The 20549-nt window shown below is 43.3% G+C and overlaps 1 protein-coding gene across 1 annotated transcript in view; it reads right to left on the reverse strand.

Moving 5' to 3' along the window:
- Positions 1 to 13881: 13881 nt before the first annotated feature.
- LOC115086780 (F-box only protein 28-like) overlaps positions 13882 to 20549 on the reverse strand; it is a 78335-nt gene continuing 71667 nt past the window's right edge. The window contains exon 5 of the mRNA XM_029593099.1: positions 13882 to 17228. Coding sequence (XP_029448959.1) covers positions 16834 to 17228 — 395 coding nt within the window. The 3' untranslated portion in view covers positions 13882 to 16833. The remainder of the gene's footprint in view (positions 17229 to 20549) is intronic.

A 20549-nucleotide genomic window follows, 5' to 3' on the forward strand; every position in this document is an offset into this window, starting at 1 on the left:
CATTCTATGGGGAGTGGGCGGGGCTTAGACCGGAAGTGAATGCTGATTGGCTGCGGAAGGGGTGGGGCCTGTGGCGGAAGGGGTGTGGTTGGGGCGTGGTCGAGGGCGGGAGGAGGCGGGAGGGGGCGTGGCTACGCCCCCATTCACTTCTATGGGGAGTGGGCGGGGCGTGGGCGGGGCTTAGACCGGAAGTGAACGCTGATTGGCTGCTGTCATCCTTATCTCACCTGTCAATCAGTTTGATTGATCGTGTACCCATTATACTACTTACTGAGGCTGGGAGCCCTGCAGCGGGGTCCCTTCTGCGACTCTGTATCAAGATCTCTAAATCTTGCCATAGGTGTCGTTCTTGTTGATGATCACAAGTCTCCATTAAAGGCTGTAAATGCTGCCTGTGCACCATGCTCAACCCTGGCTGACCCAGAGAACAGAAGACCTGATTCAGAAATCCAACTGGGACCTTCTGCATGGAAGTGCACAGTACTTGCCATTGAGCCAGCTCAGTAAATCATTTATTCCTCTAAAGCAGGGGTGGCCAACTCAAGTCCTTGAGCACCACAAACAGGCCAGGTTTTCAGGATATCCACAATGAATATGCATGAGATAGATTTGCATACAATAGAGGCAGCACATGCACTTTTTCTTTTAGTTAATTCAGTGCAAAACTATTAAAAAATATTCCAAAACGCATCTAGGTAGCAGCGTGGCCTGAATTGCTGTCATGTGAGTTTGGATCCAAGACTCTGCATGAAGAATAGGGAGCAGCAGCACTATCACAAGAATAAATGAGGAGATCTGTAGCAGTCAGGGCCAGCAGAGAGGAATACTGGGGCTCTGGAGAAAGGGAGGGGTAGTGCTTGGGTCAGGTCCAGAGCAATGGTAAGCCCCTCATGGATTCCAGTTTAGAAACTGGTCTAGGTGGCTGCCTGTCTTTCATAGGGTCTAGTACCGCATTAAAATCCTCTCCAATAAGAAGGGGAAGATGGGAGTTATCTTGGAGAAGTTGGAAAATCTTGTTATAGAAGGCTTGGGAGTACGTGTTTGGAGCATAAATATTGCCCAGGAAGAGTTTTTTCCCCATATATTTCTATTTCTAAGAATAGGTACCGCCCTTCTGGGTCTACGATAGCCTGGTAATTGAAATTTTGTGTAGTAAAATAGCTACTCCGGCTTTATTCGAGGTAAAGGAGGCATAGAAAGATTTCCCCACCCATTGTTTTTTTACCTTTTCATGTTCTACATCCGTCAGTCTAGTCTCTTGCAACATAGCAATCTGTGCTTTGCACCGCCGCAGGGCTTATAAGACTTTGTAGCGTTTCGTTACAGAGCCTATACCACATACATTCCAGGCACAACATCGTATGTTAGCCATTAGGATACAAAGTCATAGAAAATATCTTACAATGTTCAGGTATAACTAGCAAATGGGTTGTGGTCCCCCAGCTTAGACCATCACCCATTAGGATAACAATAGTGATCACGGTTTTTGACATGCTATAGAAAGAAAAAAAGATAGAGTGAAAGAAACAGCCCCAAACCTCAGTCTCTCTCAGTGCGCTTCCCACTCGATTTCCCCTTAGTAGATGTATGAAGCCATACCAAAGAAGCCAGAAGTTAACTCTGGAGGCTGTCATATCATCTAATAAATAGCACAGGGTCACTAGAGCTGTGAGGACCGGATCCCCCCTCCCAGTAACATAAAATCAACAAGAACTTAAATGTCAACCATATTCCACATTTAGGACAGCCACTCTGTATAGCTACCCAAGTTGCATCACCCCGGGCTCTAAAAGAAGAAGATGAGAAGTTAAGCATGCAGCGTGATATTATCAATTTAACCTGAGGGTAGTCCTTGAATAAATGCATTTGCCGCCGCTGCATCTGTGAAAATATGAACTTGCCCATTGTGAATGAGTCGAAGTTTTGCAGGGAAGAGCAGGGTTGCATGAATCCGTAAATTAGCTAGCTGTGAGCAGGTTGAGGCAAAGGCCTTTCTCTCTGCCGCCACTGAAGCTGAATAATCCTGAAACAGGAGAATCTTTGCCCCCTCAAGAGTCAGGGCGGGTGTTTTTCGATAAGCCCGAAGTATCTGAACTTTATGGGCAAAGTTAAGAACTCTCAGTATGACCACTCTTGGTCTGGTTTGTGGGGCCGTTCCCGAGGAGGGGGACCCAGCCTGTGTGCACGCTCTATGTAAAGAGCCCCATGTAGGTTGTCAATTTGGAGCGATTGGGATAGCCAGTTTTCCAGCCGGGTGCCAAGGTCTGTTTGGGGATGCTTTCAGGTATCCCTATAAGTCTTAAATTGTTACGTCTCGACCTATTTTCAAGATCATCCAGTTTGTTTTGGAGTGCAGCCTGAGCATCTCTAATGGCCTGCACCCCCCCTTCCCTCGGACTCCATTTTGTCTTCTATATCCGATATTCTTTACTCTGTACCCTGCAGTTGCGTTTATATTGTGGCCAGCTGCGTGCTAACACCAGCAATCTGTGAGGAGAGCTGAACAAATCTACTTTCTAATGCAGCGATGACCTTGGCCGCAACGTCCGTTTCCGCGTGTTCGGGGGGCTTTTTTTTTTTTTCTCTTTTGCCTGCCTTGGATGCCATACGGAGAAGAAAGCTGTGGGTCGCGAGCCAGACTCGATCCAAGTAGGTTTAGCTGGTCTCTCGGCTGGTTGTATGCGAAATTCGGCCCCTGCAAACGCTTTTTGGTCAGCTAACTGTGGAAGGGGGTCCTCGGAGAGATCAGCCGCACGTCTGATCACTCAGGCATAATCACGTGACCTCATTCTATGTCATTTAAATGTGTCTCCTGGAGAAAAGCCACATCTGCTTTCTGTCTATTCAGAGCCACCAAGATCTTGGATCTCTTGATTACTGAGTTAACTCCACACACATTCCAGGATACTATCTTCACTCCCCCAGATGACATATGTACCCCAGTATCTGGGAAGATGATATTAGCAACCTCTTAATAATAAAAGAGAGGGCACCCTCCCAGCATGAGCTCCCACTTGGCCCAGTAATATTGCCAGAAGCGAAGAACAGGAGAACCCAATAATAATTGAACATCTGTGTGACAAGTAAGAAACCTTCAGACCATCTTATATCTATACCCCCCCTCCACTTTCCCAACCCTTCCCCTCTCCATTACATCAACATCCTGCATCCAGGAGAGAGGTCAACTACAATGCTAAGAACATCTCACCCTGCCACCCAACTTTTAGACATATCAAACCATCTTAAGAACATGTTTTCCCTCGAAACAAGTACAACATTAGTAGCTGGAGACCTATAAAATAAATAAAAACAAGTATAATACGCCAGTGATACATAAAGAGATGATCAAACCAAGTTAAAACTGAAAAAAAAAAGCCAATAACTGAGGCAATTGTCTAATATTGCCAGTGCTTGCTTGAACTGATCGGTTCAAGGTAAGGATCCAGATAGCTGCAACTATCTTCCAGAGTCAGAGTAGTCATAGGAGGTCAGAGCTTCACTAACAAAATAGGAGCTAAAAAATATATATCCTGCTGAGGTCAGGTAACAAAAACATTGAGGACTAATCGCCCAGAGCAAACAACACTTTAGTTACCAATTCAGTTCAAATATGATCTTGTTCTGCTTCTAGTGCAGCAAGAAATCTTTTGGCTTCCACCACAGAATTGAACCATTTTATGTTGCCTTTATGGGCTACTTTAAGTTTAGCTGGGTAGAGCAAAGCAGACCATAACCCAAGTTGAAACAGCTTGGAGCAAAGAGGTGCAAATTCTCTCCCTTGTGCACACAGTTTAGAAGAGAAATCCTGAAAAACTAGGTTCTTCTTGCCTTCATACGATAATTGTTTCCCTGCACGAATTGCTTGTTGAATTTCCCTTTGGGGCAAAGTTTAATAATCGAATGATTACCACCCTTGGATGCTCAGAATTCTCCCGTCTAGGGCCCAAGTGATGCACTCGTTCAATGCGCAGGTCTCCATATTTGCTAGGCAGGTTCAGTTCATGAGGCAACCAGGATTCCAAAAACGTAGACAGCATGCGATCGTCCACCAATTCAGGGATATCCACTAGCCGCAAGTTATTGCTGCGAGACCAATTTTCTAAATCTTCAAGCTGCTCTTCTTGTTTTGTGAGGGCCCCCTGAATGGCAGCGATATCCATTTTCACGCCATGTAGGCCATCCTGCATGTCGGAGATCCGCTGCTCTGCTTTGGCCATGCATTGCTCAAATCCAGACAGAGTGACAGAAACATCAAGTTTATCCGCGTTTTTTTTTAATTCTGGCTCCAGCGCGGCGACCACTACAGATCTGAGTTCACTAACCGCCATCATCTGCGCACCATCCCGAGCGGTTTCCAGGCTGCTGTGGGCCATCTTAAGAGACCCCAGCTTTGCTTTTTCTTTCTCCTTTCTTACTGGGTGAGACAACATCGCCCGAGGCAGGTAAACGTCCGAGCCAAGACAGGAAGTAATCCCACTCTTGGGCAAATATTTTTTGAATGGAGAAAAGTAAAATATCAGCTGGTGGTAGGGTGCGTGGCCCAAGAGAACAGAGTCTCACATCTTGCTGCCCTCACAGCATCACATGACCTCCTTTTGCACACAGGTGTACTAAGATTTTGTTTTGAGTTCACATCTGAGAGATTTGGTAGATACTATAATAATATCAAAGTAGAACACAAGGGTTTTCTTTTTGAGACGTGCATCCAGTGGAAAATCTTTTCCATTGAAAATTATAAGAGCACCAAGTAGACCGCTTTCTCACTGCTATGATTACTTCCTTCACTACTGAAGAAAAGGGCAAGTCTTGTATTAATCTGCTTTCACTATCCGGGCAGTGAGTGTTAGGGATTAAAGGTTGGGATGAAGTACTGTCCCATTGTACTGTAATGGAAACATTTGTAGACAAATTAGTTGAGAACTAGTCTTTGAAATCATGGAAACTACACTTGGCATGGGCAAAAATGGGCTATTAGAATCATCGTTCCATCTTCCATTTTTAATGTGATTGTTTTAGAAATTAGAGTATTGGGGAGTATGTATACATCAGACCCTTGCTCCATGAAAGGGAGAACACATCTGATGATTAACAGTTCTAGCTCTGTCTCTTTGAGCATAATAAAGGGCATCTGCGGTTGAATGGTACTGCTAGGAGATCTATCTTTGTTGTTCCCCATACTTGAAACAGGAACTGAACTGTACTGGGACGGGACCATTCATATTGATTCAGGGAGTCTGCTAGTACATTGTCCTTACCTGGGAGATAAATGGCATTTAGTACCAGAAATTCCCAGTTCCAATTTTTTTCAAGCTTCCTGACAGTTTTAAGGAGGCTGTTTTTCTCCTTGTTTACGTAATGTATGATTACTACAGCGTTTGTTCAGATTTGTACCGCAGTCCCCTTCAATGACAACAGGAATTATAATAGGGCCTTGAAAAAGACTCTCAAGCTCTAGAAGGTTTATGTTTAAGCATGTCTCTTGAATGGACCAAGTTCCTTGGGAGCAGCCAGTATTGAGATGGGCTACCCATTCGCAATGGGAGGCATCTTTTTATCAGCATTTATTGAATCTGGGGAGGGTGAAAATGTTGGCCAGAGAGGAGAGTGGATGGTTGAACCCACCCTTTCAAGGCACTGAAGGAGGCTTTGGCTAGATGAATTTTGTGGGATATTGATTGCAAATGTTGATTGTATCAGTGTCTGAGATGTCATTCTGCTTCTCTCAGAGTAAAATGAGCAAAAGCTATTACATGGACTGTAGCTGTCATGTGGCCCAGCACTGTCCTGAACATTCTAACAGATTCAGTGCATCAGATATTATACAGACCTCTTTCACTTTTTCCAAATTTTGTTACATTACAGCCCTACTCTACAATGGATAATGTGCATTTTTCACTCCTCAATCTATACACAATCAGTGGCGTAGCCACGGTTGAGCCTGGGTGGCTCACCCACTTAGTGTTGGCCCAGCCCAGCAGCTTGAGAAGCAGCAAAGCAGTGGCTAAAGAGGGAAGGTGGCCTGGGAGGCCGCTGGTGGACCCTGTCCCACCGGTGACAGAAGGGAAGGTGGCCTGTGAGGCCGCTAGTGGCTCCAATCCCACCCACAGCCGGAAACAGAATGGGGCCCGGGAGGCTGCTGGAGGACCACAAACCACTGGTGGCCGAGAAGAGAAACCCAGCTGGAGAGAGCCTGTTCACCTCCGCGGCTGCCGGCCCTATTGAATTGAAATGCTTGCAGCTATAACGTGCTCTATGCTGATCCCGCGATGCACAAGATCAGCATAGAGGAAGTGCTAGCCGCAAGAGTTTTGAATAGCACAGGGGCCAGCACACAAGGAGCAGCAGCAGAACAGGCTCCCATTTATGCTCCTCATGGGCAGCCTGCCTGGGGAAGGGGGCTGTTGGTGTGAGCCTGGGAGCCTGCCTGGGGGAGGGGAGCTGTTGGTATGAGCCTGGGAGCCTGCCTGGGGGAGGGGGGTGTTGGTGTGAGAATGGGAACTTATCTGGGGGAGGGGGGCTGTTGGTGTGAGAAAGAGAGCCTGCCGTGGAGTGGGGGTATGAATGGGAGCCTGCTAGGAAATGTATGTGAGAGAACAAGTGGGAATGGAGAAGTTATGTGTATATGTGTGAGAGCATATGTGTGTGGAAGTGGGAGCCTGCGTGTGAGAGTATGAAAGTGGGAGCCTCTGTGTGTGTGGGAGTGGCAGCCTGCTTGTGAGAGAGCCTGTGTGTATGTGTGAGCCTGTACATGAGAGCCTGTGTGTTTGTGTGGGAATGTGTACCTGTGTGTGAGAGAGAACGTAAGAGTGAAAGCTTGTGTGTGTCTGTGAGGGGGAATGGGAGACTGCAAGTTTGAGTGCAAGCCTGTGTGTATATATATGTAGGAGTGGGAACCTGTATGTATGTGAGAAAGCATGCAAAAGTGGAAGCCTGTGTGAGAGAGAGCATGTGTTTCAGAGAGTGCAAGTAAGACAGAAACTGTGTGTGTATGTATGAAGGAGGAAGGAAAGAAGAAAGAGGAGAGAGAAGAAACAAAGAATAAAAGAGATCCTGAAAAAGGAAGTAGGAAAAGACAGACAAGGGGAACAAAGAGACTGGGACCAACCAATTAGAAAAATAAGATAAAAAAAATTATTTTGACTTTCAGCAATTGGAATATGCCGTCTTTGGGAATGTGCATTTCTTATACATTTTTATGTTGCTGTTTCTTCAGTATTCACAGAAGCTGAGGCTGGTTTCTCAGGCTTTCCATTTCAGTTTTGTCTGCATGTTTGTTTCTAATATGTAGTCCCTTATTCTGTATTAGGTAAGAGTCTGTCTGTGTTGCACATGTGTGACAGAAGTGCAGTATTTTGGCTAGTGTGTAGTTTCTCTGTAGATATTTGTAGAGGTTTGGCTTGTTCTGTATGCCCACTACGTAGTGTATTAGTGTTCTAGGGCTTGGTGTAATGCTTGCCTTTGCTGCCTAGCTGTAGATAAGGTTGCTGCTGTTTGAGTCCTGAGAGTTACTGCTGTTATGGTATGGCATGGCATAAGAAGATTCTAGGTGTTGTTTTTTTTGTTTTTGTAGGAATTTGTCTTACTTCACAAAGTGTTTGGCATTAGAGGGAGTTTGTTTTGCTGTCACTGAAGTGGCACCAGCATTTGAACATTTTTTGCATGTTCTAGTTCTGTTCTGCACCTGTTGCAAATCTTAAGTTCTTATGATGATTATTATGGTTATTGCTATTTTATTGTAGTTATGATATGCTCTGAATTTTTTGGAAAGAGGATTCATAAAAAAAATACATTTATATTTGTTTTATTACATAATTAGATCTGATGTTTGTTAAACTTCTGTTACTTTTTACATGATGTGTATAAACTGCAATAAATATTACAAAATGTAGATAAATAAGGTATTTTTAATGCTGGTTAAGTGCTTGAAATAATAGAATGAAAATATTTTAAAGCATCACTCATGATGAAACTACTTAGAGATCCATTAACAGAAGCACTCTAAGGCATTATTTATTGATGAGTACAAATAATAGGGCCTATATTTGTATGTCAACTGCCCACCCATGTTAACCTTGGGGGCCCCCCCCCCCCCAAAACATTAATTTCTGGCCATTGCACCCAATACTTCATAAAGACAAAGCAAATCGAGGTTTGTAGAAACTTGGGTGCACAGGGCCTTCAGTGCGCATCTGTGTGGATATTTATTTTATGTGGATTTTCTGCACATATCTCATTTGCATGCCATCCTCTTATTAAAGCCCGCGGAGGCACCTGCTTTTGCCATGTACACTATAAAAAATAAATAAATACACTGAAAAAAAAAGGGTTGATTTCACTGTGGTCTTATTACATTGGCCCTATAGTGCTTTCTGACATGGGCAGCTACCACTACTAGGCCATTTGGTGAATGCTTGGGGAGATGCTGCCAGGTCAAATAGAAACACTTAATATTGGTAATATTCTTCTTTTATTCAAAATCAAAAGATAGTTCTTGTGGTTAGCGTGGAAGATGTGCATTTAAATACCTTCAAGATCCAAAATAGCCAAATCGCCAACATCTAGATGAGGAAGAATGGTGCTGAGGGAATTCATTTCAGAAATGTATTTTGATCTCTTAAATCCAGGGTCAGTCATCATTCCCTCCAACTTCTTTCTAATCCCAAAGTATCTGCTGTGGGAAATGGCTCTATTGCATCAGCCAAAAAAAGAGCAGTAATCTCTTGCAATTAAAATGAGAAGCTGGTTTGAGAAAACTTATGGGAGAGGAGGTGATTTGTGAAGAGGTAAAGCTTTAAAAATTTAGATGATAATTCTTATGAATTATTTTGTTAACTCAATGGTCCGTGGTGACGAGAGATGACTGAAGTCTTCCCCTCACCAATCTTTGATAGAATAGAAGTGCAATGCTTTGTAGTAAAAATGTGGGTGAGGGTTTTTGGAGATGATTGTGTGCTGTTTCCTGCTCCAGATGTGGGTTAAGAACCTACGTTACTATACTAGGTCAGACCAAGGGCCCATCAAGCTGTTGCTACTGTTGTTGAGGCTTTATCAGGTACCCAGGCTGCATTGCCTTTGAAATGGGTAAGGCTAGCTCACAGAAGGGAAGAAATATTGTATCCTATAAGAATGAGACTGGTATCTTTTTTGGAGTAGCTGCTGTTAGGACTTGTAAGGAATAACAGTTTGCCTTTATAGCATTTGCTGTTTCTTTTCCTTTGTTTCAGAACACGTTATCTCCTGATCAGGGAGCATTAGCTAACTTTTCATGCATGTTTTCTCTAAGACCTGAGACCTTAAGCCAAGCTAGACTTTTTGTCTTTCTAGCCAATGCTGAAAATCTGAATGTAATGTTGCACAAATCGTAAGCAGATTTTATCAAATACTTTAAACATTCATCTGCTTCTGTGAGATCTGTAATTTTTTACAGCCCAAAGGCTAGCATTATCCCTCCATTGTACATTATCTTTATAGCCTACAAAAGCAATCTGGAAATTATGGGCTGAAATTTTACAAGCAAATATTGGAAAAAAAATGTTATGTCAAGCCTTTTTACCAGGTGGTGCACTAGAGTTTTTATTATTATTATTATTTCTTAGATCTTTTAAGAGCAGATTCTACCACTGATTAATGAGGCAGTGGTTCCTATCACTGTCTGGACAGGAGTGAACTTTATATTTAAATCTTCCTTGTGACTGGAAATGTGAAAATTAGTGTTTGCCACATTTTCATTTGAAGCTCCTGCTAAGAGTTTTGTCAACTGATATGGTCAAAGACTGCTTTAGTGCTTGTATAAACTTTAAAAAAAACAACCCAAACTCTTAGGAAGTCTTTTGTGAATGGACTGCCTGTAAGTCAAAAAGACATCTTTTGTAAAAAAAAAAAATGCTAGGAGAGCCTCCAGAGGTGATCTATTCCTACTGAAGCCTAGAGAAGGGCTTAAATGAGAATCTGAAGATTATGTAATGATTGTTACGAGTGGGAATCTAAAGATAACGTAGACTCAATATCAGAGTCAGAAATCACTAATGGAAATTCTGAAGATAATGATGTGCGATTTCCCCTTTTGAAATTCTGCCATTCTCTGATATGGTGTAATGGGAGATAGATTCCACTTTGATAGTGTTGCCAGAATAGGTTCTACTAAAGCAGGTGGCATTGTATTTATTTATTTAAAAGCATTTATTTATTACCTACAGAAAAACATTCATTAAAATGGGACAGACGAGAACAAATACAATTATCTGTGTGACAAAAATATGCAAATTGGAGCAGAAAGAAAGGGTAAGCCAGTTACATTTGTCTGTTTGGCAAAATATACAGGAGAGGACATGGGATAGTGTTATTGGAATGCTTCCAAAATAAATGAGATTTTAATAGTTTCTTACATTGGTTTGGATCTTGCATGACCCGGAAATAATGGAAAGGAATTCCAAAAAATAGGACTATATATAGACAAGGATTGCTCATGTGGATGCTAAAGAGGCAGCTTTGGGGAGAGGGACATCTAGTAAAAACCGACTCAATGAGTATAGAGGGTCCAGACTGGTGTATGGATGCATAGGATGGAATTGATCCAAGGGGATGAAATGTTGTGAAGGTGATTATGAATAGAGATGGCAACTTTATATTTAATGCGAGAGGAAATGGGTTGCCAATGTAAATGTTTTAATATAGGTGTGATGTGGTAACAAATCATTGAACCTGAGAGTAGACATGCAGCGGAAGTCTGAATTATCTGTAGTGTGTGGAGTGAGTTTTGAGGAAGGCCAGCATAAAGAAAGTTGCAGTAGCCAATGGAAGATGAGAACGTGGAATACAGTAGAGAAATTATGTGGTTGTAGAATGGACTTCAAGTGTCTTAGCATCTTGAGTTTGTAGAAGGAGCTTTTAACAACTGATTTAATCTACGAGGTCATGGAGCAATTTCTTAGAAAACATCAAGGTTGTGAACTGTGGGAGAGATAGGAATAGTATCAACCAAGCTGTGGAGAGTCAGGAATTAAAAAGGGAAGGTGAGGACCAAGGAAAAGAACATTGTCTTTAAATCTCACCAAAACCAATCTATTAGCAGAAAGCCAACCTAGAATAGTTTGAAGATAAACAGACGCAAAGCAAACTGTAGAAGACCAAGATGAGTCAAGTGGAAAGAAAAATTGTATGGCATTGCATACAATTTACAGGAAACAGAGTTGCTCAAGGAGACGATCCAAAGGAGTTAAATATATATTAAAGAGTTTTTCATATAGCTGTGTACACATTTTATTCATAGAATCTGTATAAAAAAGAGTGATAATCCATCAATGAAGTATCTGATTCCAGGCCAATATTGTTTGAGAAAACATATGAGACCTTAAAGACTCAGGGGGTCATTTTCCAAGCAGATCACATGCGATAAGGGACGTTTCACATGCAAAAAGTCCCTTATCGCGTGCAATACCAAGATCGGGGCGGCGTCAGCCCCAGAAGAGGAGTCGGGGGCGGCACTGGGGCTGACGCCGCGAAGACCTCGCTGACAGCGAAAGGTACGCTGTGTTTTCGTTGCCAGTTTCACGCCGAATAACTACACCTTTTATGGTGGAGTTATTTGGCGTGACGCTGGCAGCTATTGCACTGCGGAGGTGCGATCGCTGCCGGCTATCGCAGGACCGCCCCTCCCGCCCCCCGTTACCGCCAAATTCACTATGCCTTGCAGCATTAGTAAATCTAGGAGACTCACAAAGAAAGAAAAGAGCGCACTCAAAACCCCCCCCCCCCCCCAAAAGCAAATAAATAGCTGCAGAAGTTGAAAGCATATCTTTATTCCAACAGAGAAAAAGGAAAGACTGAGGGCACTGCTGTGGCAGTAGATGCATAAACCTGCTGTACATGCTCAGAAAGACTTCTAGGTCTTTGATAAGTTTCCACATTGGCGCCACTAGTCAAATTGCCAACTTGTGTGCATAAATTCGTCCTGCTTTTTATGGAGAAACTGTCTGCGGAATTTTAGCGCCTGCTTATAATGCTTAGCTTATTACATCAGTTCCTCGGTGAATGTTATGGTCTTGATCAATTTATTTCTATAAATCAAATTAACTGGCCCATGATATGTAAAGCTTATATAGAAACATAGAAATGACGGCAGAAGAAGACCAAATGGCCCATCCAGTCTGCCCAGCAAGCTACGCACTTAATCCATTTTTTTTTCCCTTTTTCTCTCTCCCATCTGTTACTATTGGCTTCCAGTACCCTCCAGCCCTAATTCCCCTCCACCCAATTTAGAGAGCAGCTTTGAATCTGCATCCAAGTGACATCCAGCTCAATTGGGGGTAGCAACCGCTGCAACAAGCAGGCCACCCCCTTGGCCCCATACTCTTACCCACCCCTGTTTTTATTTTTTGTTTTTTTTGGAAATAGCAGCCCTCCATCCTTCCACTCCGTGAAGGTGGAACACCAACTACTGGCCACTTGCATCCCGCTCCGTGAACGCCTCTGTGGCTACTGCCGCTCCATGCAGTGTTTGAATGCCGCTGTGGCTACTGCCACTCCGTGCAGTGTTTGAATGCCGCTGTGGCTACTGCCGCTCCGTGCAGTGTTTGAATGTCTCCACTTTATTCACGCCCTCTAGACTTGATGGATCCACAGTGTTTATCCCACGCCCCTTTGAAGTCGTTCACAGTTTTAGACTTCACCACTTCCTCCGGAAGGGCATTCCAGGCATCCACCACCCTTTCCGTGAAGAAATACTTCTTGATATTGGTTCTTAGTCTTCCTCCCTGGAGCCTCAGCTCGTGACCTCTGGTTCTGCTGATTTTTTTCTGATGGAAAAGGTTTGTTGATGTCTTTGGATCATTAAAGTTTTTCAAGTATCTGAAAGTCTGAATCATATCACCCCTGCTCCTCCTTTCCTCCAGGGAGTACATATTTAGATTCTTCAATCTCTCCTCGTATGTCATCCTGTGAAGACCCTCCACCTTCCTGGTCGCCCTTCTCTGAACCGCTTCCATCTTGTCCTTGTCTCTTTGTAGATACGGTCTCCAGAACTGAACACAGTACTCCAGGTGTGGCCTCACCAAGTGAGGCCACACCTGGAGTACTACTTAGAACATTCAAGAGGAAAGACCTCCCTTTTTACTAAACTATCTCCCCCAGCACATGGGTGCAAGCATCAGCTACTAAGGAGTATTTCAACCTCACCAATTCCCGTTTCAGCTAAACTAAAATAGACTTTGGGGGTGTTCCACACTTATTTTCACCCAAGGGAGTCCGAAAAACAAATCCACTGGTAGTAGGGAGGCTGCTATAATAGGTGGAGGTAGTAGTTCATTCTTAGGGTGTTTTTATGTCTCCCCTGCTGTCTGGAGTCCAGGCTGGTTGCTTGGACTCGGGATGACCACCTCACCCTACTTTTGTTACCTGTTGCAACCTGTGCAGCTTACGGTATTGGTTGCCCTGACTAATGATTTCACAAATTTAAAATAGACGAGGTAACCCTCCTACTAGGTGGTAAGATGCAAGATTTATTTGAAGTAGAGGAGTACAGAGTGCACTTAGCAGCAGCACACGCTGGGGTGGGGGGAAAAAAAAAAAAAAAGGAAGAGTACCTTTCCTTACAGCTTGAAGTAGCCAAGATTAAATGCCCATTTAATAAACTGGGAACGAGGTTGCATTTGGAAGCAAGATATGTTTGCTTTACTTATCTGTGACAGATATCCTAGTCACACTAAATCAGAAAGGGCAGCTCTGTTCCTCTCCACTGCCTTTCCCCAGAAAAATAAGAGAAAAAGATTTTCCCCACACTTTGGTATTTTATAGTCGTCTCTACAGGTGGTTTTTATTAATCAGTCTTTCAAAATTAAGTACCTGCAAAAGAAATAATCCTGTTACATAAATAAAAACCCTGCATAACAAACATTCATGTATTTTAATGAATAAATGAAGAATCCATGTGATGCCAATGTTAGTTGACCACTGTGAAGCCATTCGTACAGCAGAGAAAGGACAGGGATAAAGTGACAATTCATAGCTCTGGCTAACAGGCCTCCACTGTGTCTCTAGCCATTAACATTCTTATGGCTTTAGAACAAGCTCAGACAAAAAAACAAATTACAGGCTAATGAGTTCCGGTGGCAGGCAACTTAGGTACAAGTCTGGCACTTTGATTTTTAACCCCAGATGAGGGAGGTATTGCCTATAGAGCAAGAGCTGCTCAAACCAGTCCTTTACGGGCCCCCCACCCAGTTGGGTTTTCAGGAGCTTTCCAATGAATATGCATGAGTCATTTGCATACACAACTTCCCAGGTAGTCAAATATTTCTCATGCATATGAGCACCCATGGTAGTGAGGAAAATCTGAAAAGTAAAAGCATTACTTTAAGACATGGACACACTATGGTCATTGGAAAAATAAAACCTGCTTTACAAAAACTGTCACTGTTTCAAGCAGCTCGTGATCAATACACCAGTTTCAGGATTTCTCAGTAAACGAGTAGATCTCATACTTGTATTTACTACAGGTAACATTTTGTAACTGTTCCATGTGATCAGCAAACTTTAAAGAATAAGCCTCTAAACATTATTACAAAACAATCAATCAAAGACCAGGAACAGCTCAGCATTTGAAAAATATAAACAGGTAGTCTAGGAATGAAAAATTAAAGGGTGTGGGATGAAACGTGGACAAGGCTTAATTTGTATACGAGCCCCCCATTAAGGCTGCTGTATGGGTCATACTTAGAAAGTCCTGGTTGGATGCTATTGGAAATGCAAACCTCTCATGCAATTTCTAATCCATAGGTGAAATGAGGTAAAACCATGAATAGCTCAGTCTGAACCTTATAACATGGCCTTTGCTGGCAATTCTAGCCTCCACCGTAGTAGCCAAATCATTAGACATTGCATTTCCTGGAACTACACTTTTGTGTCGAGCTGAAGGCAAGGGAAGATCCTATTGCCAAAGGCAAATAATGCTTCTAAAACAGAAATTTTTCTTAAATTTTAACTAAGCCTTTAATTCTACTAGAGCCAGTAGGCTTCTACTGTGCTATCATATTCACTGAAGCTCACATTCTACTTTCCAACTGCTCAGTTGTCTGGATGTGCTTCTTCAAAGAACCAACTCAGTCGCTGGAGATTACACTACACATCTGTCAGTAACTTGTCACTTCAGTGCCAACCCTAAAACTCCATCTACCTCCATCAAAAGCAATTAAGAGTCATTTATGTAATTCAGAGCATTAAAATTGCCAAAAAATATACAACTTTGAGGTAAAGAAGAGCTAGGGTAAAGGAATCAATTTATACAATGTTGGGTGTTAAAAAAAAACAAAAAACAAAATCAAAACAGTGCAAGATTTATTTGAGCCTGTAACTGCAAAATTTTAAGTGCAAAAGAAAAAAAATGTAAGCTCTTTTTGTTTTTTTTAATGAACTGGATGAGTGGAATATATTTGCTGGCAATATAAAGCAGATTTCAAGGACAAGAAATGGTTTACTATCCCTATTCTAAGAAAATAAATTGCTTGTCTTTACTTTTTCCTCTTGATCAAACCAAATGCATCACAGCTTTAGCTATGGGCCAAAACAGCAGCAGTACAACATGCTAACAGTGGGCGCCCAAGTGGACAGGAACTGGATTGGAATGCCTAGATCCAGTAGGATAAGGGAAACCGAGCCCACGACGAAAGCTCCACTTTCAGTTCAAGGTCCAATCTGAATGGATCATGCCATTTCAGTGCAACCCTGGTTCTCTGGTCTTACTGCATTCTACCAATTCACTACAACAAAAGTCAGCCTACAATGGCCAGGGAGGGGGTGGGGTGAAGAGTAGAAAAACCAGAGGCTTTGAGCAAAATGTTAAGCCAGCATTAGATCAGAAACTGGGCCTTCAAGTTATGAGGGGATGTAAGCTACTGAAAGAGAAAAAAACCCCGCCCCTCTCCATATACAGGCAAGGCAGACACTGCTATCTGTTAACCATCCATCCCTTCTAATTGCAGGCAAGGTGTTCTGCTGAAAACTACCTACTAAGCCAGGGCGGAGGAGCCTCTGCCGGTCTCTGCTTCTATAAAAAAAAAAGCCCTTGCTTCAGGAAATACACTGCATGCGTATCTGTCCATGCAAATACAGATGATGGCTCCCATCAGGAGCTGGAACAGGAGTGTTGCGACTGGGTACGCATTCCTGGCCCATAGTCTATAAAAATAGAGAGCTAACACTGTAGAGCAGAAGTTATTTCCCCATTAATCAATCATTACATGGATACAAAAAAAAAAAAAAAAAAGTTGCAACTACGTTTAAGACATTTCAGACAAGGTCACTTGTAACAAAAAGGTCAACTTTGTTTAAAACAAGATCGTGAATATTGAAGTGGTGGATCCTTTGTCTTTCAAGTGAACAGGATATCTTCTGTTTAGAGTTTTCACTTCTAGTCAGTCATAACTGAATTTATTTACCTTCCTTATTTTAAATGTGCATATCTGCATAAACACTTTTCTTTAAACTTTATAAACATATATGCCACCAGCACAGGGGGGGGGGAAAAAAACAAACAAACAAAAAAAACAAAACCTTCCTCAAAACCATGATAAGAGCAGAACGGTTAGTAAAAATCAATTGCAACGTATACAGTTTATGCATGAGGCCCACCCTTACAGAAACAGGGGGGTAAAATAAATTTTATCTCAAAAGTGGAAGGGTAAGGGGGGGTAGGGTGGGGGGGGAAGTCTCAGTGGTGTTTTAAAAAGCTTGGCAGCCAACAGGACCCCATGCTCCTAACCACAGTATCCCGGCCGCGCGAAACTGCTCGGGATAGGGAGCGGTGGGCTCTTCCGGTAACATAAACCCATCCTGAAGGGGCTACTTTTTATTTCGAAGGCGCTTAGATTTCCTAGGAGAGTCCGGGCTGTTGATGGCCTTCTTCCGTTTGCGGGGAGACTCCTCCGCCTGGCCTGAGCCCGAGGGATTTTCCACCGCGCTCTCCATGACCTCGCGCAGCTTGCGCTCCAGTTCGGCCAGGCGTGCGTTCTGTTCTCCTATGATCTGGGTCTGTTCCAGCAGTTTCTGATCTTGGTCTTGAAGCTGCTTCTGCTGCTCCTGCACCTTGGTGCGGAACTCGGAAACTTCACGCCGCAGTACAGTCAGCCCCGCGCCGTTCGCTTTCACTTGCTGCTGGAGTTTAGTGACCTCCTGCCTGGAGGGGCCTTGCTTGGAGAAGAGCTGCATCGTTGTGAGAGCTGCAGACGGGCCTGGGACTGAGAAGAGAGAGAGAGAGAGAAAAAAGTTATATAATTTTACTTAACAAGAGGTCATGAAGGTAGATGATATGCCAGGCTGTTCTCCTAGGGATGGATTAATTCAAGTCTCCCGCTACAAGGTGAAAGGGGTAAGTAGTAGTGACCTGTGATAATTAGTCCTAAAATGCACCTGCCAACTAAAGAGTCTCAACTTCTCAAGCCACCTAGTAATTCCATAGTCTGACTTCATGTTCCTTAAACATAAGGACCACCAGTGTGGGGGGCCCCAGGAGCCTTTTTTCAAAACTTATTTTTCAGCACCGGGACCTTCTGAAAACTCCAGGCCCTGCTGCAAAAGCAGGCCCACCCAGATAGAATTGCAGGCTGGCAGGCCCAGCACTACCAGATGTTCCTGTTGTGCAACTGCAAAGGGCAGCACCCAAAGACGAGGAGGCCCACAAAGCCGGCAGTGGATCCCATCCCACCAGTGGCCACAAGGAAAAGGAGGTCCTGTGAAAAGAAGAGGGGACCTGTGGAGCCCATCCCACCAGCAGAGGAAGAAAGAAGAGGGAGCCCGACAGGTGGTGTGTGTGTGTGTGTGTGTGAAAATGGGAGCCCGACGGGTGGTGTGTGTGTGTGTGTGTGTGTGTGTGAAAATGGGAGCCCGACGGGTGGTGTGTGTGTGAAAATGGGAGCTCGATGGGTGGTGTGAGAGACAGTCTATGCGTATGAGAGGGAATGTTTATGTGAGAGCCTGTGTGTGAGAAAAAGGGACTTACCTGTATGTATGAGAACATGTGTATATGAGGGAGAGGGAGCTTGCATATGTATAAGAGTCTGCTTATGAGGGAGGGGGCATTTGTGTGAACATGTGTACATAAGAGAGAGGGAGTTTGCATGTGAGAACATGCATATGAGAGACAGGGAGCATGTGCATATGAGAAGGAGTTTGTGTGTTTGAGAACATGTTTATAAGAGAGAGAGAGGGAGCTAGGCACTATACCTGGCCGGCTTCCTGCACCTGGCCAACTGGAAAAAGACTAGGACTACTGTGAGACAGGAGAGTCATATGGTAGGTTGTGATTGAGAGAGAAGGGGTGAAAGTGGTTAGTGAGAGCGGAAGGAGGGTGTTGAGTGACAGAGAGGAGGGGAGGGAGGGGGTGAGTGACTGGAAGAGAAGCAAGGTGAGAGTGAGGAAAAAGGGGGTGAGTGACTGAAGTGAGTGAAAGGGAAGGAAAGGGGGAGAAGAGAGAGCGAGGAAGTGGAAGAGGGTCTGAGGATAGAAGAGTGCATGTGTGTGAATGAACGTGTGTATAGGAGAGAGAGAGAGAGAGAGAAACTTTTTGTTCCTGCATCCCCAACCTCCCCTCCACTAATCCAGGACAATCTCAGGGTGACTGGAAATCAAGAGTTCCCAGGTATGGTGAGGGAAACATGTTTTATCCTTATTAGATTTAATTATTGGGTGTTATTTGATATGTCTGCTGTTTTGAATATTTAATTGATTTTTAGGAAATGTTTAAAGTTGTTTTTATCCTTATTTATTAGATGCTCTATTCGTCATTTGTTTTTGAAAGATTATTTTTATTAGTATGGTTTCTGTTATGATGGATTTATATTTCTTGATTCTGTTATATGATGAATGGTGATGTTTGTTTCTTACATTATTGTATTGCATGTGCGTCTGATTGGGAGATCTGGGAGAGGAGAGAGGCTGGGGAGCCTGATTGGGAGGTCTGGGAGTGGCTGGGGGGGAGCACGACTGCTGGGGCCTGGGAGTGGCTGGGGGGGGGCAAGAGTGCCGGGGGCTGGGAGGGGAGAGAGAGCACGACTGCTGGGGTCTGGGAGGGTAGGAGACTGAGACTGCTATTGCTTCTAGTTCTCTGAGATGGGAAGTGGGAGAATTTTATTTTCTCTGGGTCATTTTTGGGAAATGTACATCTGAATATAAGTCTATATTATTTCTCTGGTGTTGTACTGCAGACAGAGTGTGGCTTTTGGGGGTTTCCAGTTGAGCTTTTGTCTCCATGTTTCTCTTTCTAATTTGTGGCCACTTATTCTGCATTTGGTCAGGGGGCAGGCTGTCTGCTGTCATGAGGCTGCAGTCATGACAAGGGCAGGACTGGAAAAAAGGACATCTTGGAAATGGTTTTCCTTCTTTTTTTCCTCCTAATGGTCAGAAGTGGAAAAATCGGGAAATTTTGGAAGACTTTATAAATTTAACATCGCAGTCCTTGACTCAGTCTTATTCTTTATCAGAGAATGTTGTTTGCTTGCAGTACCACGGAGGGAAGGGGCAATGTTGGCGGCCTGTCCGCAGCGAAGGACGCTTTTGCCCCAATAGCTTGTTCACAACAGTCTGTCAGTTTGACAAGCACCCCCTGAGAGACTTCTAAAAAAAAAAAAATGTAAACGGCATGGGAGAGGAGGCAACGTACTTTTGTGGATTGCAAACTGGTTTAAAGATAGGAAATAGAGTAGGATTAAATGGTCAGTTTTCTCAGTGAAGAGAGGTAAACAGGGATCTGTACTTAGACCAGTGCTTTTTAATGTATTTATAAATGATCTGGAAAGGGGAATGACAAGTGAGGGGATCAAATTTGCAGATGATACAAAATTATTCAGAGTAGTTAAATCACTGACAGATGGAGATAAATTGCAGGAGGGCCTTGTGAAACTGGAAGATTAGCATCCAAATGGCAGATGAAATTTAATGTGGACCAGTGCAAGGAGATGCATAAAGGGAAAAATAAAAACCCCATGCAGTAGTTATACAATGTTAGGTTTCATGATAGAAATTACCACCAAGGGAAAAAGATCTGGGCATCATAGTGAACAATACAGTAAAATAGTCAGCTCAGTGTGCTGCAGCAGTCAAACAAACAATGTTAAGAATACTTAAGAAGGGAGTAATGAATAAAATGGATAATATCATAATGCCTGTGTGTCACTCCATAGTGAGTCCAGACAATGACTAGTGTGTTCAAATCTGGTTGCTGCATCTAAAAAAAAGATACAGAGAAATGCGACCAAAATGGTAAAGGGGATGGAATGGCTCCTCTATGAGGAAAGGCTTGGAGAAGACACAACTGGGGGGGATGGGATGGGGGGGGGGGGGGGGGGAGATAGGGAGATATGATAGAGGTCTATAAAATCATGAGAGGACTAGAAGGGATTAATGTAAATCAGTTGTTTACTCTTTCAGACAATATAAGGACTAGAGGTACCCTATGACGTTAGCAAGTAGCACATTTAAAACAAATCAAAGAAAATTATTTTCCACTCAATGCACAATTAAGCTCTGGAATTCATTGGCAGAGGATATGGTTAAGGCAGTTA

The sequence above is a fragment of the Rhinatrema bivittatum genome, chromosome 3 (genome assembly GCF_901001135.1).
Source record: "Rhinatrema bivittatum chromosome 3, aRhiBiv1.1, whole genome shotgun sequence".
NCBI classification, from domain to species: Eukaryota; Metazoa; Chordata; class Amphibia; order Gymnophiona; family Rhinatrematidae; genus Rhinatrema; species Rhinatrema bivittatum.